At 39.9% G+C, this 20,946-nt stretch overlaps 3 protein-coding genes across 5 annotated transcripts; all 3 read left to right on the top strand.

The window, feature by feature from the left end:
* Positions 1 to 2,699: 2,699 nt before the first annotated feature.
* On the top strand, positions 2,700 to 5,937 carry LOC102080408 (cytochrome P450 2J6). The gene is made up of 9 exons (XM_019351321.2): positions 2,700 to 2,990; positions 3,782 to 3,947; positions 4,032 to 4,184; positions 4,284 to 4,444; positions 4,513 to 4,689; positions 4,778 to 4,916; positions 5,234 to 5,421; positions 5,514 to 5,655; positions 5,762 to 5,937. The coding sequence occupies exons 1-9, from the start codon at positions 2,805 to 2,807 to the stop codon at positions 5,935 to 5,937; spliced, it is 1,488 nt and encodes a 495-aa protein (XP_019206866.1). The 5' UTR covers positions 2,700 to 2,804.
* A 2,181-nt stretch (positions 5,938 to 8,118) lies between these two features.
* Positions 8,119 to 13,387, top strand: LOC106097024 (cytochrome P450 2J6). The gene is made up of 9 exons (XM_019351319.2): positions 8,119 to 8,361; positions 11,042 to 11,207; positions 11,295 to 11,447; positions 11,540 to 11,700; positions 11,800 to 11,976; positions 12,060 to 12,198; positions 12,313 to 12,500; positions 12,594 to 12,735; positions 12,842 to 13,387. The coding sequence occupies exons 1-9, from the start codon at positions 8,176 to 8,178 to the stop codon at positions 13,015 to 13,017; spliced, it is 1,488 nt and encodes a 495-aa protein (XP_019206864.1). The 5' UTR covers positions 8,119 to 8,175; the 3' UTR covers positions 13,018 to 13,387.
* A 2,920-nt stretch (positions 13,388 to 16,307) lies between these two features.
* LOC109196841 (cytochrome P450 2J6) lies at positions 16,308 to 20,923 on the top strand. 3 transcript variants are annotated; one of them, XM_019351317.2, is made up of 9 exons: positions 16,308 to 16,620; positions 17,091 to 17,256; positions 17,344 to 17,496; positions 17,592 to 17,752; positions 17,896 to 18,072; positions 18,167 to 18,305; positions 19,945 to 20,132; positions 20,226 to 20,367; positions 20,474 to 20,923. In XM_019351317.2, exons 1-9 carry the CDS (start codon positions 16,435 to 16,437, stop codon positions 20,647 to 20,649), a joined length of 1,488 nt encoding a protein of 495 aa, XP_019206862.1. In that variant the 5' UTR covers positions 16,308 to 16,434; the 3' UTR covers positions 20,650 to 20,923. The 3 variants fall into 3 exon arrangements, 2 of the variants coding, with proteins under 2 accessions (XP_019206862.1, XP_025758998.1); XR_002058177.2 differs by having other exon boundaries at positions 16,435 to 16,620; positions 20,234 to 20,367; positions 20,474 to 20,588; XM_025903213.1 differs by lacking the exon at positions 20,474 to 20,923 and having other exon boundaries at positions 16,435 to 16,620; positions 20,234 to 20,368.
* The last annotated feature ends 23 nt before the right edge of the window (positions 20,924 to 20,946 follow it).

Below are 20,946 nucleotides of genomic sequence, written 5' to 3'. Positions count from 1 at the left end.
AGCTGCAACATCACTGGAGTCCCCAAAAGCACAAGGTGTGCGATACTCAGAGACATGGCCAAGGTAAGAAAGGCTGAAAGACGACCACCACTGAACAAGACACACAAGCTGAAACGTCAAGACTGGGCCAAGAAATATCTCAAGACTGATTTTTCTAAGGTTTTATGGACTGATGAAATGAGAGTGAGTCTTGATGGGCCAGATGGATGGGCCCGTGGCTGGATTGGTAAAGGGCAGAGAGCTCCAGTCCGACTCAGACGCCAGCAAGGTGGAGGTGGAGTACTGGTTTGGGCTGGTATCATCAAAGATGAGCTTGTGGGGCCTTTTCGGGTTGAGGATGGAGTCAAGCTCAACTCCCAGTCCTACTGCCAGTTTCTGGAAGACACCTTCTTCAAGCAGTGGTACAGGAAGAAGTCTGCATCCTTCAAGAAAAACATGATTTTCATGCAGGACAATGCTCCATCACACGCGTCCAAGTACTCCACAGCGTGGCTGGCAAGAAAGGGTATAAAAGAAGAAAAACTAATGACACGGCCTCCTTGTTCACCTGATCTGAACCCCATTGAGAAACTGTGGTCCATCATCAAATGTGAGATTTACAAGGAGGGAAAACAGTACACCTCTCTGAACAGTGTCTGGGAGGCTGTGGTTGCTGCTGCACGCAATGTTGATGGTGAACAGATCAAAACACTGACAGAATCCATGGATGGCAGGCTTTTGAGTGTCCTTGCAAAGAAAGGTGGCTATATTGGTTGCTGATTTGTTTTTGTTTTGTTTTTGAATGTCAGAAATGTATATTTGTGAATGTGGAGATGTTATATTGGTTTCACTGGTAAAAATAAATAATTGAAATGGGTATATATTTGTTTTTTGTTAAGTTGCCTAATAATTATGCACAGTAATAGTCACCTGCACACACAGATATCCCCCTAAAATAGGTAAAACTAAAAACTACTTCCAAAAACATTCAGCTTTGATATTAATGAGTTTTTTGGGTTCATTGAGAACATGGTTGTTGTTCAATAATAAAATTATTCCTCAAAAATACAACTTGCCTAATAATTCTGCACTCCCTGTATAATATTCTGTTCAAAGGTGCTTGTGAAACGGCATTTGTGAAGCAAACTGGGCTGCAAAGCAAATCCAGTCCCATCAGGCTCTGTGACCTTACATCTACTCACAGTGTAAATAATGTTAGGTGGAGGCAAATATCAATAAGCAGATTGATTAGCAGAGTGCTGGATAATTGCACTATTTGAAAAAAATCAGTCACTTTAATGAACACCCAGGTTAACTGGCTAACAAACAGGAGTGACCAAAAGTAAAGAAAAATAATTTTTAATTATGTTCAACCAATAGCAAGAGCAGCGCAAAATACATGAGTGTTGTTCCTAATGTCTAACCAGGAGGGCAGCCTACAGCCCCCCTCCAGAGTCCTATCATGATCAGATGTACAAACAAACCATTGAATCTCTTGGAAGGTGCAAAGGTGTTTAACTATGAACTCAGAGCGCATCTACATACACTTGTATTTTCTGGTTGGTAGAAATGACTGTGGGCTTTTTTCTTATTGTTTGTTTTTGTATTCTTATGGAAGGTTTGTCATGAGCAGCACAGCAGCATTAAAATAAGCTGGTGGGTTGGGCATCGGGAGCACCGCGCAGTTTTATTTTGCCATGCTGTGGGTTTGAAAGTTGAGTTTTGAATTGACAGCTCCCTCAGAATCTGCACATCACAGTGTGACCTTGTCAACATTCAGCTTTCTAGAAACTGTTACCTGAAATTACCAGAAAATCCCACTGAGTACCCCAGTGTTTTTCTGTCGCTCTCAGCATTACAAAAAAAAAAAAAACTATAAGAGCCGAATATGTAGAAAAACAAATAATTAAACTCAAAGAAAATTTTCTTTATCTGTAAAAAGAAATAGTTTTTTGGGCGGGGGGGGGTTGCAGTTCACATATGTATATAACCCTCTGAGCCTAGTTTAAATCCAACACTTAGTGTGCGCATGAAAATGGCCTATAGTAACTCATGCTTTTCAAATATGCAGGAGTATTACTAAACAAACAACAACATAAGAAACCTCATAAACCTATACAAGCTAAACCCCAAAATTAACATCCAGAGAAAAACAATAGATGGCATTTACCTAGGTGGTATCAGTGACTGTTTTCAACAGCTGTTGGGTGGTGCAAGAAACACTTTTACCACCACTTTATCACTAACCTGAGAAGAACAGATAAAAAAGTTTCCCTCTTGCTCCTGCAAGTCAGAAATTGAGATCTGTACTGCAATCTAATCGCAGATAAGGTTTTATGCAGGATCAGGACAAAGGGCACTCCTTATTTATTTCTGTGCATGAAAATAATGTGACAACATTTTACATATATATTTGATATTTGTGTTGATAATGACAATATATCTTAGCTATATAGCAAAAGACAGTAAAACTGATGATGGTGATGATTCCTCTAACGTCATCAGAAGTATATGAAACTGCAGGATGAATTTACTAGATGACTTTTGTCACCACTGGACAGTATTTACGCTGTCAGTAGATGTAAGTTCAAAAGCCTTAAATTCATCCTGCAGAGCTGAGCACGTGGATTGTGTTTTGTAGCCCAGCTTGTTATGTAACCACCGTATCACGAGCACCTTTGAACAGACAAGTATTAGTACTGTGCGTCAAGAACATTTGCATCAGATGAATATATTATCAAGCATCAGGTTTATAAACCACTAGTTTCTGTAAGAAAGAATCACATCTCCAGATTGGAAGCAATCAGCTGCAGCTGAATTTAACAATGTGGTTTTCCAACTTTTTGCTGAGCAACGAGGGAGTTTTACTCTCTGTGTTTTTGTTCCTTCTGATCATGTACCACCTCAGAAACAAGAATCCAAGAAATTTTCCACCGGGACCATTCGCTTTACCTTTTATTGGGAATTTCCAGATTGTGGGAAAGAAACACCCACATATTTATTTCAGCAAGGTACTGGATCATGGTTGTATAATATTAGGGGTTTCTAAGTAAGGAGTGCAATTTAAAGTACTGCTTTGTTGTTTGCATGCATTCTCATGTGCTGGTATGTCTGCATTGCTCAGTCATTAGGATCAAAACTGAGATTTTAATTTTGTACTTCTACATGTTTTACTGCAGCAGTTTTTTGATTTTTATTTTTTTAATTCATTTTTAGTGAAACACAGAAAAGAGAGAATACTTCAGAAACAACTCTAATAGATTATCAGAGCAACTAACTGTTGTACTATAGTTTGATACTTAGTCCTAATAAGCAAATATAAGTCTGTGTCTTATATCTATATCTATCTATCTATATTGTGCTATGTCTAATATAGCAATTTGTTCAACTATGGTCAAACAAACAATTATCTGGAAAAATTGTGGATCCCAGAAGTTTAATTATGTAAATTTCAATCCACTTTAATTCAGTATTGTAAAGTTTAAATTTAAGTGGTTAGTTGCCACACAATGGGATTTGGCTAATTGGTCCCATAGGTGTGGATGTAAATTGTTACACATCTGTCTGTCTGTCACAAACTTGCAACCTGTGATGTAATGATGTACTTAACCATCAATAGCCTCCTGCTCCTGCAATAAGTGGAAGAATAGTGAAAGAAAATGGATGGACAGATGAAATATTGATTGATAGTCAGTTTATCCATGTAGATTTCTGACCTCTAATTACAGCAGTTCACTCTCATTTATTTATCTAGTTTACAAATGTTGTAGTATATCCTTTGTGTTTGTTGTGTTTTTTGTAGCTGGCTGAAATCTATGGGAATGTGTTCAGTTTCTGCTTCGGCAGGGATAAAATGGTAATCGTCTCTGGATTCAAAATGGTAAAAGAAGCTCTGGTAACACAAGCTGACAACTTTGTGGATCGACCATACAGCCCAATATCTGACAGGTTTTACTCAGGAAACTCAGGTTTGGAAGTCTCTATTCGTTCATTCAGTGCTGAAAATATTCTCCATAGGTTGTTAAGTGCACAATCTCCTTGTGTGTATTCAGATGGTCTGTTCATGAGCAACGGTGGAACATGGAAGGCACAGAGACGCTTTGCTTTGTCTACATTACGAGACTTCGGCCTGGGGAAGAACCGCATGGAGCAGTGTATCTGTGAGGAGATCCGATACCTGCAGGAGGAGATAGAGCAGGAGAAAGGTCCTTTACATTAAGTGGAACATAAGAGCACAATCCTGTGGAAACAGTGGTGAAGCAAAGAATAATGCTTTTTTAACAATTGTCTTTTTTTTTCTTCAGGAAAACTTTTTAGGCCAGCAGGCCTCTTCAACAATGCTGTGTCTAATATAGCATGCCAGCTGGTGATGGGGAAAAGATTTGACTACAGTGACCACAACTTCCAGCTCATCCTGAAAAACCTGTCTGAGATTCTTCACCTGCAGGGCTCCATATGGGCTCAGGTATGTCAAAATAATTAACTTCTTTCCTTCTTCTTCCTTTTTCTCATCAAATCATTTATTCCGAAAAGCTCTATGAGTCATTCCCTGGACTGATGAAGCGTTTGCCAGGTCCTCATAACAAAATCTTCAGGGATTTTAACAAAGTCAAAGAGTTCATCGCTCAGGAGGTGAAAAGCCACAAGAAGGACCTGGATCACAACAATCCCCGAGACTACATCGACACTTTCCTCATCAAAATGGAGAATGTATGTGGACACTGCATTGCGCAAACTGAACTCTACCAATTAGCCATTTGTGTAGTGCCTAATGTGACTTTTTCATTTGTCTGAGCAGCTTAAACAAGCTCACCTGGGCTTCACTGAGATCAACCTGGTTTTGTGCTCTGCTGATCTTTTCCTGGCTGGAACAGAAACAACAGCCACCACTTTGCTGTGGGCTCTGGTTTTCCTGATCAGACATCCTGATATCCAGGGTGGGTGGCGTGCTGGGCTTCAAATGGAGCTCGACAAGTTCAAATTCAACCCTGATAATGATGTGAGAGAAATTTGTTCACCAGAACAGTCCATTATATAACTTTATGATTAAATCATTCATGTAAACAACCAAAGTTATTCAATCAGATAACAAAATACAAAATAATCATCTTATGGGACTCAACAGCTCCATAGAAAGCTTGGGTCCAGTTTGGGTCACATTATGCGTGAATTTAAAGGCAAAACATACCTCAGTTTGGGAAAGTAAAAATTTCTCCCACAGTTAAAGATGAACTCTTTTAATTCGCTTTCACAGAGAAAGTCCAGGCAGAGATAGACAATGTGATTGGACAAACCCGCCAGCCTTCCATGGCTGACAGACCAAATCTGCCCTACACTGATGCCGTCATCCACGAGATTCAGAGGATGGGAAATATTGTTCCTCTCAATGGACCCAGAATTGCCGCAAAGGATACAACCCTGGATGGTTACCACATACCCAAGGTGCATGCAGTATACACTTTAAATTTCACATGTTGGTTCTGTCAGATGTTGTTGTTAAGTGCATCTTGTTGTTATCTTGTCTGTTTTTCTAGGGTACCAGTGTGATGCCTGTACTCACCTCTGTGCTGTTTGACAAGACTGAATGGGAGACTCCAGACACCTTCAACCCAGGACACTTCCTGGATGCTGATGGGAAGTTTGTGAAGAGAGAAGCATTCCTACCTTTCTCTGCAGGTAAAACTCACAATGAATCTTTTGTTTTAGCAAAACCTGAACAAGAAAAAAAAACATCATCCACAGCTTGTAAACTGGCACATGTATGTGTTTGTGAATTCTTCAGGGAAGCGTGTGTGTCTTGGCGAAAGCCTCGCCAAGATGGAGCTGTTCCTGTTTTTTGTCGGCCTGCTGCAGAAGTTCACTTTCTCTGTTCCTGATGGAGTGGAGCTGAGTACAGAGGGAATTTCTGGAGCTACACGTGTGCCTGAACCCTTCGAGGTTCACGCCAAGACTCGCTGAATTAAAACATCTTTCTCGTTTTCCATATAGCCAATGTGTAATAGACATGACTAAGTGAGATTATTTTCATTAAAGGTGGATTTTTTTTTATTTTGTGGGAATAATGCTGACATTATTTTTCAGCATCAGTCTTCATCTGCTGTGTAATTCCTGCCTGTTAAATTGACCTGTTCATTTTTTACCAGCTGACTAAATCATTAAGCACTTGAAGTAGCATTATTCAGCTCCACTACAAGCAAGCATTACATCACATTCACCATCTTTATAAATAAAGATGCTATGCCATGCTATTCAATAAAATGGAAAATCACACTGCCAAGAAACAAACTGGTACGTGAGCCGCTTTTACATTCAAGTTGTTTAATTCATACAAACCCTACTTTTATTGTGCAGACTCACCACATAGCATCACCATGTATAACAAATCTAAGGGTGAAGAAAGATCTGTAGTCTGTGGCATCAATCCAGTTGCAGTTACTATTCATATCAGTGATTATCTTCTTTAGAACATTAACTGATTTCTGTAAGCGTGCTGCTGAAAACTACACAAAGCATCCATGAAATCCAAGTCAACTTATTTGGTGTTTTTATTCATGTAAGCTTTCCTTATATCCAGTTAACTGTGAACAGTTTTCATGAAGTCTTCAGACCAATGTAGCACAGAGTATCATGGTCAACACTATCACCTCATAGCAAGAAGTTCTTACAAAATCTTGAATAATCAGACTACCTCATACCTTAAAACCCTCACACTACATTATTTTCCTAACCACATACTTTGCTCTTAGACTGTAGGCTTACTTGTGGTTCCTAGGGTGTTTACAAGTAGAGTAGAGTAACAGGCAGAGCCTTCAGCTTTCAGGCCCCTCTTCATTGGAATCAGCTCCCAGTCTGGATTTAGGAGACAGACATTCTCTGTACTTTTCACATTAAAGTTTAAACTTTCTTTTTTGGTAAAGCTTATAGTTAGGACTCGATCAGGTGACCCCAAATCATCCTCATTATACTGCAATATGTTCAGGCTACTGGGGAGCGTCTCATCACTACTATATTTAGTCATTAGTAAATATTGAACTCTGGCTCTTTCTCCCATACTTTGCTTTTCCTCCCATCTCTCTTTGCTCTGTTCTCATTTACCCTAGGCTGGTCGTAACAGATGGCTGTCTCTAACTTTGTCTCTAACTCTAACATTTCTCCTCTTCTACTCTGCTTCACAATGTGAAGATTTGTTTGTGTGATCTGTTTCTTTGGCTTAATATAAAACAAGTGGTCAGTATTATTTTTGCCAGCCTTCTTATGGTATGGTTTCATTTTTGTTAAGAAAAAGGATCCACCAGGCTTTTTCCTCCAGCACCTCCAGCTCTTCCTACTTTGGGAATCCTCTCCAACATTGTTGCTGAACAGCCTCATATTTATCTAACCTGGATAATCTAACATCATTGTGGCATTGTTACATATTATGCAGTACACGTTTCTTTAAAATCCTCAGGATGATTAATGACACAGATTTGTTTAATGCTATCACTACTTAACACACGGCTCTGATCCCTTCCAAGATAAGGTGAGGCAAGGTCTCACAATGGCTTCACCCGAAACCTAGATGAGACAAAGGAAGTTACCTGCCACCAGCTAAAGTAGTTTATTGTTATGGACCTGCTTTAAGCTCAAAATGAATGAAATACAAATCCAGAAGGAAAAATCTGTGTTTTTAACCCACTCTCTAACTGGTAAAAAAAACAGAGAAATTAGTTTTCCTCTTGTTTGTGTAACTCCGAACCTGAAACCTTTTACTATCTGTTTCACTTAGGAGGCAATGCCCCCTTATGGCACAGAATGGGAATATTATATTATAATACATGAATTCTCTACGGTGATCATTTGTGTGATTGATGTCTCCACATACCACATTTGAGCAGTAATTTTTTTGTCATAGATATAAATAAATGACACTGCAGAATGTATACGCTAGATGACATTTGTCGCCACTGTACTTCACTTACACTAAAATTACATGGAATTACAAGTTATGCTAGCACTACATCACATTCACCTTTGTACAGTTGTAAAATGGCGCAGATAAAGCTCCTATATGAGCTTTGTGAGGACTGCTCTGTCCTGAACTTCTGCGTAACAAAAAGAGTTAACTAGGCGTCGAAAGGCTCATAAAAGCCCTCTGACATCCGCGAGGACGCACAGATTACAGACATCGTACTGCTCACGTCTTCGCTCTCTGTAACGATGTGGTTTTCTAATTTTGTGCCGAGCACTGAGGGGATTTTACTCTCATTTTTTTTAATCCTTTTGATCGCATACTACCTCAAAAACAGGAATCCAAGAAATGTTCCGCCTGGACCTTTTGCTTTACCCTTCCTCGGGAATCTTCAGTTTATTGACAAGAAACATTTGCATCTTTACTTCGCCGAGGTACTGATTCACACTTCTGCTATCTTTAGTATTGAGTGTACTTTGTACTATAGCTTTGTTTGTTTGTATGCTTTTGTGTGCACGTGTGTTTGAAACCGAGATGTTTATGATATGTTAGATTTCTATGGAGAGAAATATGCCTCGAAAGGGTTTCAAACCCGTAAAGACGTTTTACGTATCTTCAGATTTCTTTGTATTTGTACAAATCATTGTACACATTTGTAAATGTTATTTTAAGCTTGTGGAACATATCGTACGGATTTGAGGCAGATTTCTCTACATATACTATTTTTTTTGACTGAAATACTGGAAGAAAGGACAACTGCATGCATCTATGCAGAGGTTGTCAGAGCCATGAAAACTAAGGGCGTTTTTACTGTAGTCTGACTCAGTTGATGAGTTTGTAAACTTGTAGCTTTCCCAGGTAGTTTAGTTTGTTTTCAAACAGCGAACAAAAATGCGTAACCAAAAAACACTTGCGAATGTCTCGATGGATGCTCAATCGTTCAGATAAGGAAATACCAAAAAGTTGATTCTGTTCATCTGGACGTGTTTTTAATGGGAGAATTGTTTGGTCACTCATCCAAACGCCTTTTTCAGTCTCAGCTGAATGCAGGTATCGTGCCAAAGTAACTATCCCCGACAGAATTTGTTTCCCCTGCCTCTGGAGGGCGCACTGGGGAGGGAGAGCGGATGCAGTCTAGTCAATTCTCAGGCTCGGGTTATAGCAGGTTATTTCCGTCGGGGATAACTACCTTGGAACCCAGTGGACACTCTTTCATTGATGAGGATGTAGACATCCTGGAAGTGGAGGAACGCTGGTTTGGGCGGGGAGTCAAGGAAATGGGGGCCATCCTCTTTTCCCATCTTACAATGCTGTGATTGCAGCCATTCCCCAACTCTCTGTGAATGGTACTCATGGCCATTGGTAAATGGTCTTTGATTAATGATCAATGGCCTTTGATCAGTGGTCATGACAATTTGCAATTTGATTTTTGACCTCACAGCCCATTGTTCATTCAGTGGGCTAGCTTCAGCCATTGTGCAAATGTGCTGTTTATAAGTTTGGGGAAACCTGCAGTCAGCTGAGACTGAAGAAGTCACTTGGATGAGTGACAAAATGTTTCTCCCACTGAAAACGCTACGTCCAGATAAAGAGAATCAGCTTTTTGAGATTTCCTTACCTGCATGATTGAGCATGGATCAAGACATATTGTCACACTGACTGCAGGCTTTCCCAACCTTATAAACATTACTTTCGGGGCGATCGTGGCTCAGTAGTTGGGAGCTCGCCTTGCAATCGGAAGGTTGCCGGTTCGAGCCCCCGGCTTGGACAGTCTTGGTCGTTGTGTCCCTGGGCAAGACACTTCACCCGTTGCCTACTGGTGGTGGTCAGAGGGCCCGGTGGTGCCAGTGTCCGGCAGCCTCGCCTCTGTCAGTGTGCCCCAGGGTGGCTGTGGCTACAATGTAGCTTGCCATCACCAGTGTGTGAATGTGTGGGTGGATGACTGGATATGTAAAGCGCTTTGGGGTCCTTAGGGACTAGTAAAGCGCTATATAAATACAGGCCATTTACTTTTACATAATGACCGAAACTAGATTAGCAATGGTGCCCTGAGGTCAGTTTCATGATCATTAACATACAAATTCACAGAGAGTTGGGGAATGACTGCACAGCAATGAAAGATGTACTTGACTCCTCCCTGTCGAGGATGTGTATGTGCTCATCACTTAAAGAGTGGCCACTGGCTTGTACGTCTTAAATAGACCTTGGAGTCATGAATAGAGAAAATGTGTCACAGATTTTACGTTCAAACTTTTAGAGGGGACTCAGCTCGCATTTATAATATCATGCATACAGTGCCTTGCATTAATATTAAGGGAATTTGCTGTTTGGAAATGCAATCAGCCCTTTTTCACATTTGTAAACTTTCATTTAATTGGATATGTATTAGGCAACCTAATTAGTTGAATGACCTACTGTAATGTCTAAGGATAATTCAGAGTGAATGATCAGACATTTCAATATATTCCACCGGTTTCAGTGTGCAGCCTTTAGTTATCAAACCTGAGCAAAAGCTCAGTCGTTAAAGATGTTAAAGAAATATTTGTGGGAAAGCAGATAAGATGCGAAACATGCACAAAATCATTTCAGTCTCTTTATCACAAAGAGGCAGTCAACCAAATCATGAAGCATTTGAAGTAGCTTTATTCAGTACAGACACTGGAAAAGTCACCCATGCCACTCCAACCTGTCATCAATAGTAAAAGTACGACTACATATATATAAAAATATATACTTAAAATGAGTTTGTTATATTACTAATAAAAAAAGACCTGTGTTTTTTTTTATATTTCTGCAGGGCTGCAATATATGAAGCTATTAAACAACTATAAGCTATAAGTGGGCTGGCCTCACCTCCATAAGAAATGGCCTATCAGACAATTGCCCCATTCATTTTGAGCCAGCGAGAAAGAGGGGCTGTTTATAAAATGGGCTGGAAGTCTTAAACAGCAACACAAATGCAAAGTTTTTGTAAAACCCCTTGAATTAAAGTCTGTACTTCACATCATGATTATTTGATCTGTGGTCATGCACAGAGGGAAATCTACAAATATTGGATCTTTGTCCAATTAATTATGGACCTAACAATATTGTTCATGCTTGTATTTTTTGTAGCTGGCCAAAGTCTACGGGAACGTGTTCAGTTTCTGCTTCGGCAGGGATAAAATGGTAATACTCTCTGGATACAAGATGGTAAAAGAGGCTCTGGTGACAAACGCTGACAACTTTGTGGATCGACCATACAGTGCCCTGGCCGATAGGTTTTACTTGGGACCCTCAGGTTTAGAAATTATCCTCTATTTCTTCTCATTCAGCGCAGGAATTATTTACCAGTTATTAACTGCCAGATCTGCATGTTTGTATTCAGATGGTCTGTTCATGAGCAACGGTGGAAAATGGAAGGCACAGAGACGCTTTGCTTTGTCTACATTACGAGACTTCGGCCTGGGGAAGAACCGCATGGAGCAGTGTATCTGTGAGGAGATCCGATACCTGCAGGAGGAGATAGAGCAGGAGAAAGGTCCTTTACATTAGGTGGAAGATAAGTACATAATCCTGCAAAAGGGAGCAAAATTTTACCTGTAACAGTTGTCTCTTCTTCTTCTTCTTCAGGTAAACTTTTCAGTGCAGCAGGTCTCTTCAAAAATGCTGTGTCTAATATAGTTTGCCAGCTGGTGATGGGGAAAAGATATAATTACAGTGACCACAACTTCCAGCTCATGCTGAAATATCTGTCTGAGGCTGTTCAGCTGGAGGGCTCTGTATGGGGTATGGTAAGTCACTTTCAGAAAGTGAATAAGGGACAGCACTATGGCATGCGTGGGATTTGTCTTTATCATTTATAAATATAACTTTCTCTCATCACCGACCAGCTCTACGACTCATTCCCTGGACTGATGAAGCATTTGCCAGGTCCTCATAACAAAATGTTCAGCGATTTCGACCTTATTAAAGAGTTCATTGCTCAGGAGATAAAGAGCCACAAGAAGGACCTGGATCACAACAATCCCCGAGACTACATCGATGCTTTCCTTATCAAAATGGAGAATGTATGTGGACACTGCATTGCACAAACTGCACGAATTAGCCATTTGTGTTGTGCCTAATGTAATTTTTTCATTTGTCTGAACAGCTCAACGAATCTGACCTGGGCTTCACTGAGATCAACCTGGTTATGTGCTCTGCTGATCTTTTCCTGGCTGGAACAGATACAACAGCCACCACTTTGCTGTGGGCTCTGGTTTTCCTGATCAGACATCCTGATATCCAGGGTGGGTGGCATGCTGGGCTTCAAATGGCACTTTAAAATAGCCAAAACATAAAGCCAACAAAAGTAAAAATTTCGTCCAAAGCTAGAGCTGAACTCTTTTAATTCGCTTTCACAGAGAAAGTCCAGGCGGAGATAGACAATGTGATTGGACAAACCCGCCAGCCTTCCATGGCTGACAGACCAAATCTGCCCTACACTGATGCCGTCATCCACGAGATTCAGAGGATGGGAAATATTGTTCCTCTCAATGGACTCAGAATTGCCGCCAAGGATACAACCCTGGATGGTTACCACATACCCAAGGTGCATGCAGTATACACTTTAAATTTCACATGTTGGTTCTGTCAGATGTTGTTGTTAAGTCGATCTTGTTGTTATCTTGTCTTTTTTTTCTAGGGTACCAGTGTGTTGCCTGTACTCACCTCTGTGCTGTTTGACAAGACTGAATGGGAGACTCCAGACACCTTCAACCCAGGACACTTCCTGGATGCTGATGGGAAGTTTGTGAAGAGAGAAGCATTCCTACCTTTCTCTGCAGGTAAAACTCACAATGAGTGTTTTGTTTTAGCAAAACCTGAACAAGAAAAAAAAACATCATCCACAGCTTGTAAACCTGCACGTGTATGTGTTTGTGAATTCTTCAGGGAAGCGTATGTGTCTTGGTGAAAGCCTCGCCAAGATGGAGCTGTTCCTATTTTTTGTCGGCCTGCTGCAGAAGTTCACATTCTCTGTTCCTGATGGAGTGGAGCTGAGTACAGAGGGAATTTCTGGAGTTACACGTGTGCCTGAACCCTTCGAGGTTCATGCCAAAACTCGCTGAATTATGAAAAATCTTTGAGCCATTTTCCAGTTAACCGACATGCAACAGTCTAAGACTGTTAGCCGTCATTAAAGTAATTTGATGAATGTCTGTTTTTTGTTAACATGCGTAGAGGGTCATCGCTGTATGATTGCTGCCTGTAAAAACGACAGATTTATTTCTTTATCTGTACGTTTGATTCAGTGTGAACCAGTTATGTTCCTTTACAATATTCCTTCAGTACCATTATTATTAAGGAATAAATGCTATAAGATATGTACGAGATGCATTTTATTACAAAAACATTTGCTAAAAAAGCTGTGTTGGTTTTAGAACAGTGAGTTATGTCACATGTAAACAAGTTGGTAATAATAAACTTTTTTCATAACAACTAATAAATGATTTCCTGATTTGTACCTTGGTTACAACAACATAACACTGCAGACTCATGGTTACACATTGTTAATCATACTCTGAGCGTCTTGGTGGGGGGGGGATCTGCTGTTACGCCTGACTTATTTACAAGCCAGTGCTTCTGTTCTCATTCAAGCTATTTTTTCCATGTATTTATCAATCCATGTATTATATTACACGTAGGCTCGGAACAACAGTGTGAAAAGTAGAAATTATTATTTGGTATTGTCATCTTTTATAAGACACAGATCTACACTGACTTGAAGTAAAAGAATCAATTATGTTTTTTTTAGGGGGAGGCGGGGTGGTCAGTCACATTAAAATTTTTAGATATCTTAAAATACCAGAATGATTGCACAATTTTTATTTTATTTTACTGTTTAGCATTCTAAACAAATGAAGACTGATAAGTTTCCACTGGAAAATATGTTTCTTGTAGCTGGAAGCTTTTTTCACAGACAGAGATTATTATATCCACCTAAGTTCCGAGTCAGCGGCGTGCCAGCCCATCTCTAACTAGGAAGGAGTGATTCAGTCACGCAAATCTTCTGTACACAAATGCAGTACATCAGCAATAAAGAACTCAAACCATCATCTCAGCCACACCTGGGTAATGTTTGCTTTCTTTTTGTTTCAGTGGGTCTTTTCTTCAGCAGTGGGAAGGTGTGGAGGAGACAACAACATTTTGCCATGACAACATTACATACCTTTGGTCTGGGTAAGAGGTCAAGAGGAAAGAGTATTTGCCATGAAAGTCATACACAGATACACATACATTGATCATTATCAGGAATCTGACTCAGATGACTCTAGGATGGTCAATATGGGTTCTAGTAAGATGCAAATAAAACTATTTTGTATGACCACATTCAAGCATAAAGCCACAAGTAAGAGTTTTTGTACACACTCAAGTAAATTACTGAGACACGGTGTGATTCAGATAACCGATGCAGATCAAAAATGTAGAGTGGTTATTGTTTCAGTGAAAGTGCGTTCTTATAGAGAATATTGTGAGTTAAACCAGCACAACGACTTCCTTATTTCCTCCCCTAACAGTTCAATTCAGTAAAAATTTTATTTTATTTACACAGCGCCAAATCAGGCAACACTCACCTCAAGTTTTAAACTCAAACTCGAAAGAAAGGATACCTGTCTCCCAAATCCAAACTGTGTGTTGATTCCACAGAACAGGGGCGTGAAAGCTGAAGGCTCTGCCTCTCATTCTACTTTTAAATACCCTAGGAACCACAAGTAAGCCAGCAGTCTGAGAGCAAAGTGCTCTATTGGAGTGATATTGAACTATGAGGTCTTTAAGATATGATGGGGCCTTGTATGTGACGAGAAGGATTTTAAAATCAATTTATCTGAGGGGCTTTCTAGGAGTTTTTAGGACAACACATCAATAATGAATCACAATAGTCCAGCCTAGAAGTAATAATTGCATGAACTAGTTTTTCAGCATCAGTCTGAGACTGGATGTTTCTAATTTAAGAGAATTACATTTAGGAGAATTACATATGGTATCTGATTAGATACCATATCTTTTGAGCCGAGTAGAATAACTTTAGTTGTATCTGAATTTAGAAGCGGGAAATTATCCAGGACTTTATGCCTTTCAGACATTCCTGCAATTTAAATAATTGATGTGTGTCAACTGGCTTTATTGACAGATAAAGCTGGGTGTCATCGACATCGCAATGAAAATGTATGCTGTGCCCTCAAATGATACTACCTAAAGCACGGGTAGGGAACTCCAGGCCTCGAGAGCCGGTGTCCTGCAGGTTTTAGATCTCACCCTGGGTCAACACACCTGAATCAAATGATTAGTTCATTACCAGGCCTCTGGAGAACTTCAAGACATGTTGATGAGGTAATTTAGCCATTTAAATCAGCTGTGTTGGATCAAGGACACATCTAAAACCTGCAGGGCACCGGCTCTCGAGGCCTGGGGTTCCCTACCCCTGACCTAAGGGAAGCATGTATAATGTAAACAGAACTGATCCTAGTACAGAACCCTGTACAACTCCATAATTAACCTTTGTGTGTGAAGAAGACTATATTTACATGAACTAATTGTATTCAGATATATACGATTAAACACACCACTGTGCAGTACCTTTAATGCTCCAATCTCTAACATAAAATACTGTGGTCAGCAGTAATGAACGCTCCGCTGAGGTCTAGCATGACAAGCACAGAGATGAGTCCACTGTCAGAGGCCATAAGAAGAACATTTGTAACCTTTACTATCGTTGTTTCTATTATGCGATTATACACAGTGAGTGTTCGGAAGAAAGAACATCGGAAGAAAGGCAGTCCAACTTATTATTCTATCAGTCCATTTTCTTCTTCCTATCCATTTCAAGGTTGCAGAGTTGCTGGAACACAGCTCTCTAAGAGATATGGTACATCTGTTGTCCTATGACAGCTCTGCATAATTACACAACAATACATAATACACTAAATTTAATCAGATAATCAGACCACATGCATATTCCACACTGAAAACTTCTTGGCTTTGCAATAAAGACACCTTATGAAACACATATGATTTCACAAAGGTTTTCATTCATACAACTGACAGTTTCAATTTACAAAGTTAAATTCTTCATATATATATATGAAACTGCAGAATCAATCTCTTAGATTATGTTTTGTCATCAGTGCACTTTATTTGCACTGTATGAATGCCACGATTTTATTGTACATGTACAGCGACAATAAGGGTATATTCTATTCTGTTCTACTCTATGAGGTGAAAGGTTCATTGACTCTGAATAGATTTCATCATGCAGACACAAGGGAATACGGTGTTCTTTAAACACAGGTTGTTGTGAAAGCGCTGTATCACCATCACCTTTATACAGACAGATATTAATTTTGAGCTTTTTCTTGACTGGTCTGACCTGAACTTCTGGCTAACAAATAGAATTAGCCAAGCGTGACTGGCTTACAAAACCGCTGCTTTGTGCCTGGAAAAGACAGATTACAGACTTCCAGCTGCTGCTGTCTGTCTCTTTAACTATGTGGTTTTCCAGCTTTTTGCTGAGCACTGAGGGGTTTTTACTCTCTATTTTTTTATTCCTTCTGATCATATACCACCTCAAAAGCAGGAATCCAAGGAATTTTCCACCAGGACCATTCGCTCTACCCTTTATTGGGAACTTCCAGATTGTGGACAAGAAGCACCCACATATTTATTTTACCAAGGTATTGAGTCATACTTGTATTATCTTAAGTGGCTTCTAAGTATTGAGCATTTATAGTACTGCTTTGTTTATTTGTATATATTCTTGTGTGCTGGTGTGTCTGCATTACTCTACTTTCAAGACAGAAACTGAGATTTTCATTTTACACAGAGAAGAGAGAATACTTAAGAAGTCCATGCACAGTGCTTGTGGTCTATGTTTGTGAACTTTAGAAAAACGTTTAAAAAATCTTTACTCATGTTGTTGTGTGGTACAGCCCATCCAAGAAGTTTGTCCTCCTGTTTTGATGATGAAAATGTATTTTTTGTGTCCCACTCTTAACAATGAGAAAACAAAAGTTGATGTGATTTGATTTGGATTTTGAATATTTACATTTGGTAGTCAAATTGTGAGTGTGGATTTCTGGCTTCTGAGCAGAGCAGTTTACACACATGAAACCAAACATATTTATTTTATCCTTTGTGTTTACAGCTGGCCGAAGTCTACGGGAACGTTTTCAGTTTCTGCTTCGGCAGGGATAAAATGGTAATAATCTCTGGATACAAGATGGTAAAAGAGGCTCTGGTGACACAAGCTGACAACTTTGTGGATCGACCATACAGTGTCCTGGCCGATAGGTTTTACTCGGGACCCTCAGGTTTAGAAATGATTCCCTTTTCCTTCTCATTCAGTGCAGGAATTATTTCCCAGTTATTAACTCCCAAATCTGCATGTTTGTATTTAGAGGGTCTGTTCATGAGCAACGGTGGAAAATGGAAGGCACAGAGACGCTTTGCTTTGTCGACATTACGAGACTTCGGCCTGGGGAAAACCCGCATGGAGCAGTGTATCTGTGAGGAGATCCGATACCTGCAGGAGGAGATAGAGCAGGAGAAAGGTCTTTTACATTAGGTGGAAGATAAGTACATAATCCTGCAAAAGGGATCAAAATTTTACCTGTAACAGTTGTCTCTTCTTCTTATTCTTCTTCAGGTAAACTTTTCAGTGCAGCAGGTCTCTTCAAAAATGCTGTGTCTAATATACTTTGCCAGCTGGTGATGGGGAAAAGATATGATTACAGTGACAACAACTTCCAGCTCATGCTGAAGTATGTGTCTGAAACTCTTCAGTTAGAGGGCTCCATATGGGGTACAGTAAGTCAAAAAGAATTTACTTCTTTCAGGGTATGACAAAAGCACTGCTGTGTTTTTTCTCTGGCAGATTTGCCCTCTGTAAATACTAGGCTGTTGCTATGATGCTTTGAATAAAACTGTCTCTTATATTTGTTATTAACAAGCTCTATGAATCATTCCCTGGACTGATGAAGCGTTTGCCAGGTCCTCATAACAAAATGTTCAGCTATTTCGACATAGTCAAAGATTTCATCGCTCAGGAGATAAAGAGCCACAAGAAGGACCTGGACCCCAACAATCCCCGAGACTACATTGATGCTTTCCTTATCAAAATGGAGAATGTATGTGGACACTGCATTGCGCAAACTGAACTCTAAAAATGAACCATTTTCCAATATTAATTAACAAATGTGACTTTTCCATATCTCTGTGCAGTTCAACGAATCTGACCTGGGCTTCACTGAGATCAACCTGGTTTTGTGCTCTGCTGATCTTTTCCTGGCTGGAACAGAAACAACAGCCACCACTTTGCTGTGGGCTCTGGTTTTCCTGATCAGACATCCTGATATCCAGGGTGGGTGGCATGCTGGGCTTCATATGGCACTTTAAAATAGCCAAAACACCAAATGTGAGATTATTTACCTTTAACAAGTTTTAACCAAAACAAGCGACTCTTCATTTTACAGGTGTTTAATACAGACTACCGGACAAGTTACCTACATTAGTATCAACAGGACCAAATTCTGATCTCATCTGATGAGGATGGGAAATGCACTGGCCCTGCATGCATTAGCAGCATTAGCATACAGCAGGTCAAGAACTCTTCAGATAAAATCATAAACACACTAAAATACTGGATTAGCAGTGACGTGAGTCATGTTGCACTGCATCAGATGATGGTAAATGTGAACAGTAATAACAATAACAGGAAGTAGTATGGATGCAAAACCAGCAGATATAAATTCAATATCTGGCCAAAGAAACAGTTCTTCTCACAAACATGTTGACTATTGCACCACTTTTTGTTCACCAACAGTGCATTTCCTTCACCGTTCTTCTTGCCACTCAGATTACACCTAAAATGTTCTGCAGGAGCTGTAGGACTGTCACCCGGGAAGTGTGAGTTCATTAAGGAGAGAACTGGACTTGATTTATTGAGATAGAGAAATTAATTATTCTATATTTGGTGACTGAACTCAGATGACCCATCATGGCAGAACAGGATCCCGGTGGTAATAGGAGTTAGGACAGAGTCTACCTCAGAGTGATTTGGGTCAGGTGGAGGTGTGGAGTCTGAAAGGGAGAATGACAGAAGAGTACAGAGCTTTAAAGCACACAGAGTGGATGATGATTGGCTCAATTAAGGTAGGCAAGAATATGACTGGACTAGAATAATGATGTCAGTATTGATTTGGACAGTGTAAAAAAAATGGAAATGATGTGAAGCAAGGACTAGCAGCCGAAGTTAAATAGAGTTAAATGATTAAATAATTATCGCTCTTCCTTTTTAATCTATGCATAAGGTTCATTTCAGTTCAATAAATTTTGTTCGTAATCTCAGTATCCTCAAAGTGCTTTATTTTGTCAGACAAAGACAAACAATAATAGAGAGAAAACCCCAATAATCAGATGACCCCTTATGAAGAAGCACTGTTAACAGGAAGAATCCTCAAATAGCACCAGAATCAGAGAGGGGCAGCCATCTATTGGACAGAGGGGACAAAAATAATTATAACGCTAACAACTAATAACACATTTCAGACAAGTTTTAATAAAGCACATAGCACTAAACTCTGAATCAGTGCACTAAGCTCATCCTTTTTTATTGCCCAAGAACCTCACACTCACAGCGTTTACAGCTGAAGCAGAGCTTATATCCTTGTGTTTCGTTGCTTAGCTCCAGCTCAGCAGCCCTGTTGTCTCCCCCTTAGTCTCTGAGGAACAGAATGTGTTCCATTCATTATCACTGGTGTACTCAACACCAACAGTTTGTCCCGTGCGTAAACAAAGTGGCTCTCCAGTGGCAAAAGAAAACATCATGAGCAAGAAAAACAAAGGTGTATAAAGTAACCATGATATTACTAATAAAGGATAATAACAAAGAGTAAGTGACTCAGACAAAAACACACAGACTGAGACTCGAAATTGTGCTATGGTAACATACAGGTGTTAAAATATGGCTTTTTCTGAACTCTTTTAATTCGCTTTCACAGAGAAAGTCCAGGCAGAGATAGACAACGTGATTGGACAGACCCGCCAGCCTTCCATGGCTGACAGACCAAATCTGCCCTACACTGATGCCGTCATCCATGAGATTCAGAGGATGGGAAATATTGTTCCTCTCAATCCACTCAGAATGGCCGCCAAGGATACAACTCTGGATGGTTACCACATACCCAAGGTGCATGCAGTATACACTTTAAGCTTTACATGTTGGTTCTGTCAGGTGTTGTTGTTAAAGTGCATCTTGTTGTTATCTTGTCTTTTTTTCTTGGGTACCAGTGTGTTGCCTGTACTCACCTCTGTGCTGTTTGACAAGACTGAATGGGAGACTCCAGACACCTTCAACCCAGGACACTTCCTGGATGCTGATGGGAAGTTTGTGAAGAGAGAAGCATTCCTACCTTTCTCCGCAGGTAAAACCCACAATGAGTGTTTTGTTTTAGCAAAACCTGAACAAGAAAAAAAAACATCATCCACAGCTTGTAAACCTGCACGTGTATGTGTTTGTGAATTTTTCAGGGAAGCGTGTGTGTCTTGGCGAAAGCCTCGCCAAGATGGAGCTGTTCCTGTTTTTTGTCGGCCTGCTGCAGAAGTTCACGTTCTCTCTTCCTGATGGAGTGGAGCTGAGTACAGAGGGTGTTCCTGGAATTATACGTGTGCCTGAACCTTTCAAGGTTCACGCCAAGGCCAGATGAATCTCACTGAGCCATTTAACCAACGACTAAGAGTCAAGACTGAGAAAAAGTATTTTAATGAAGGATGGATTTTTTTAATTGCAGAGAGAAAATTGTAATTTCTTTTGAATATCTTCTTCTCATTGCTGTATCACTGCTGCCTACAAAGGTTACCTGTTTTTCTTTACATGTGTGTCTGAATCAATGTGTTTTCATTCAAGCATATTCCATCATTAAATTGCAATAACAAAAAATTGTAATGTACACTTTTAGTAATAAAATGTATTCACAACTAGTTTTTTGCCAATCTGTGTCACA

This window comes from Oreochromis niloticus, linkage group LG23 (assembly GCF_001858045.2).
Source record: "Oreochromis niloticus isolate F11D_XX linkage group LG23, O_niloticus_UMD_NMBU, whole genome shotgun sequence".
NCBI classification, from domain to species: domain Eukaryota; kingdom Metazoa; phylum Chordata; class Actinopteri; order Cichliformes; family Cichlidae; genus Oreochromis; species Oreochromis niloticus.
Note: the sequence above shows the minus strand (reverse complement) of the source record. Positions and strands in the feature narration are given on the sequence as shown.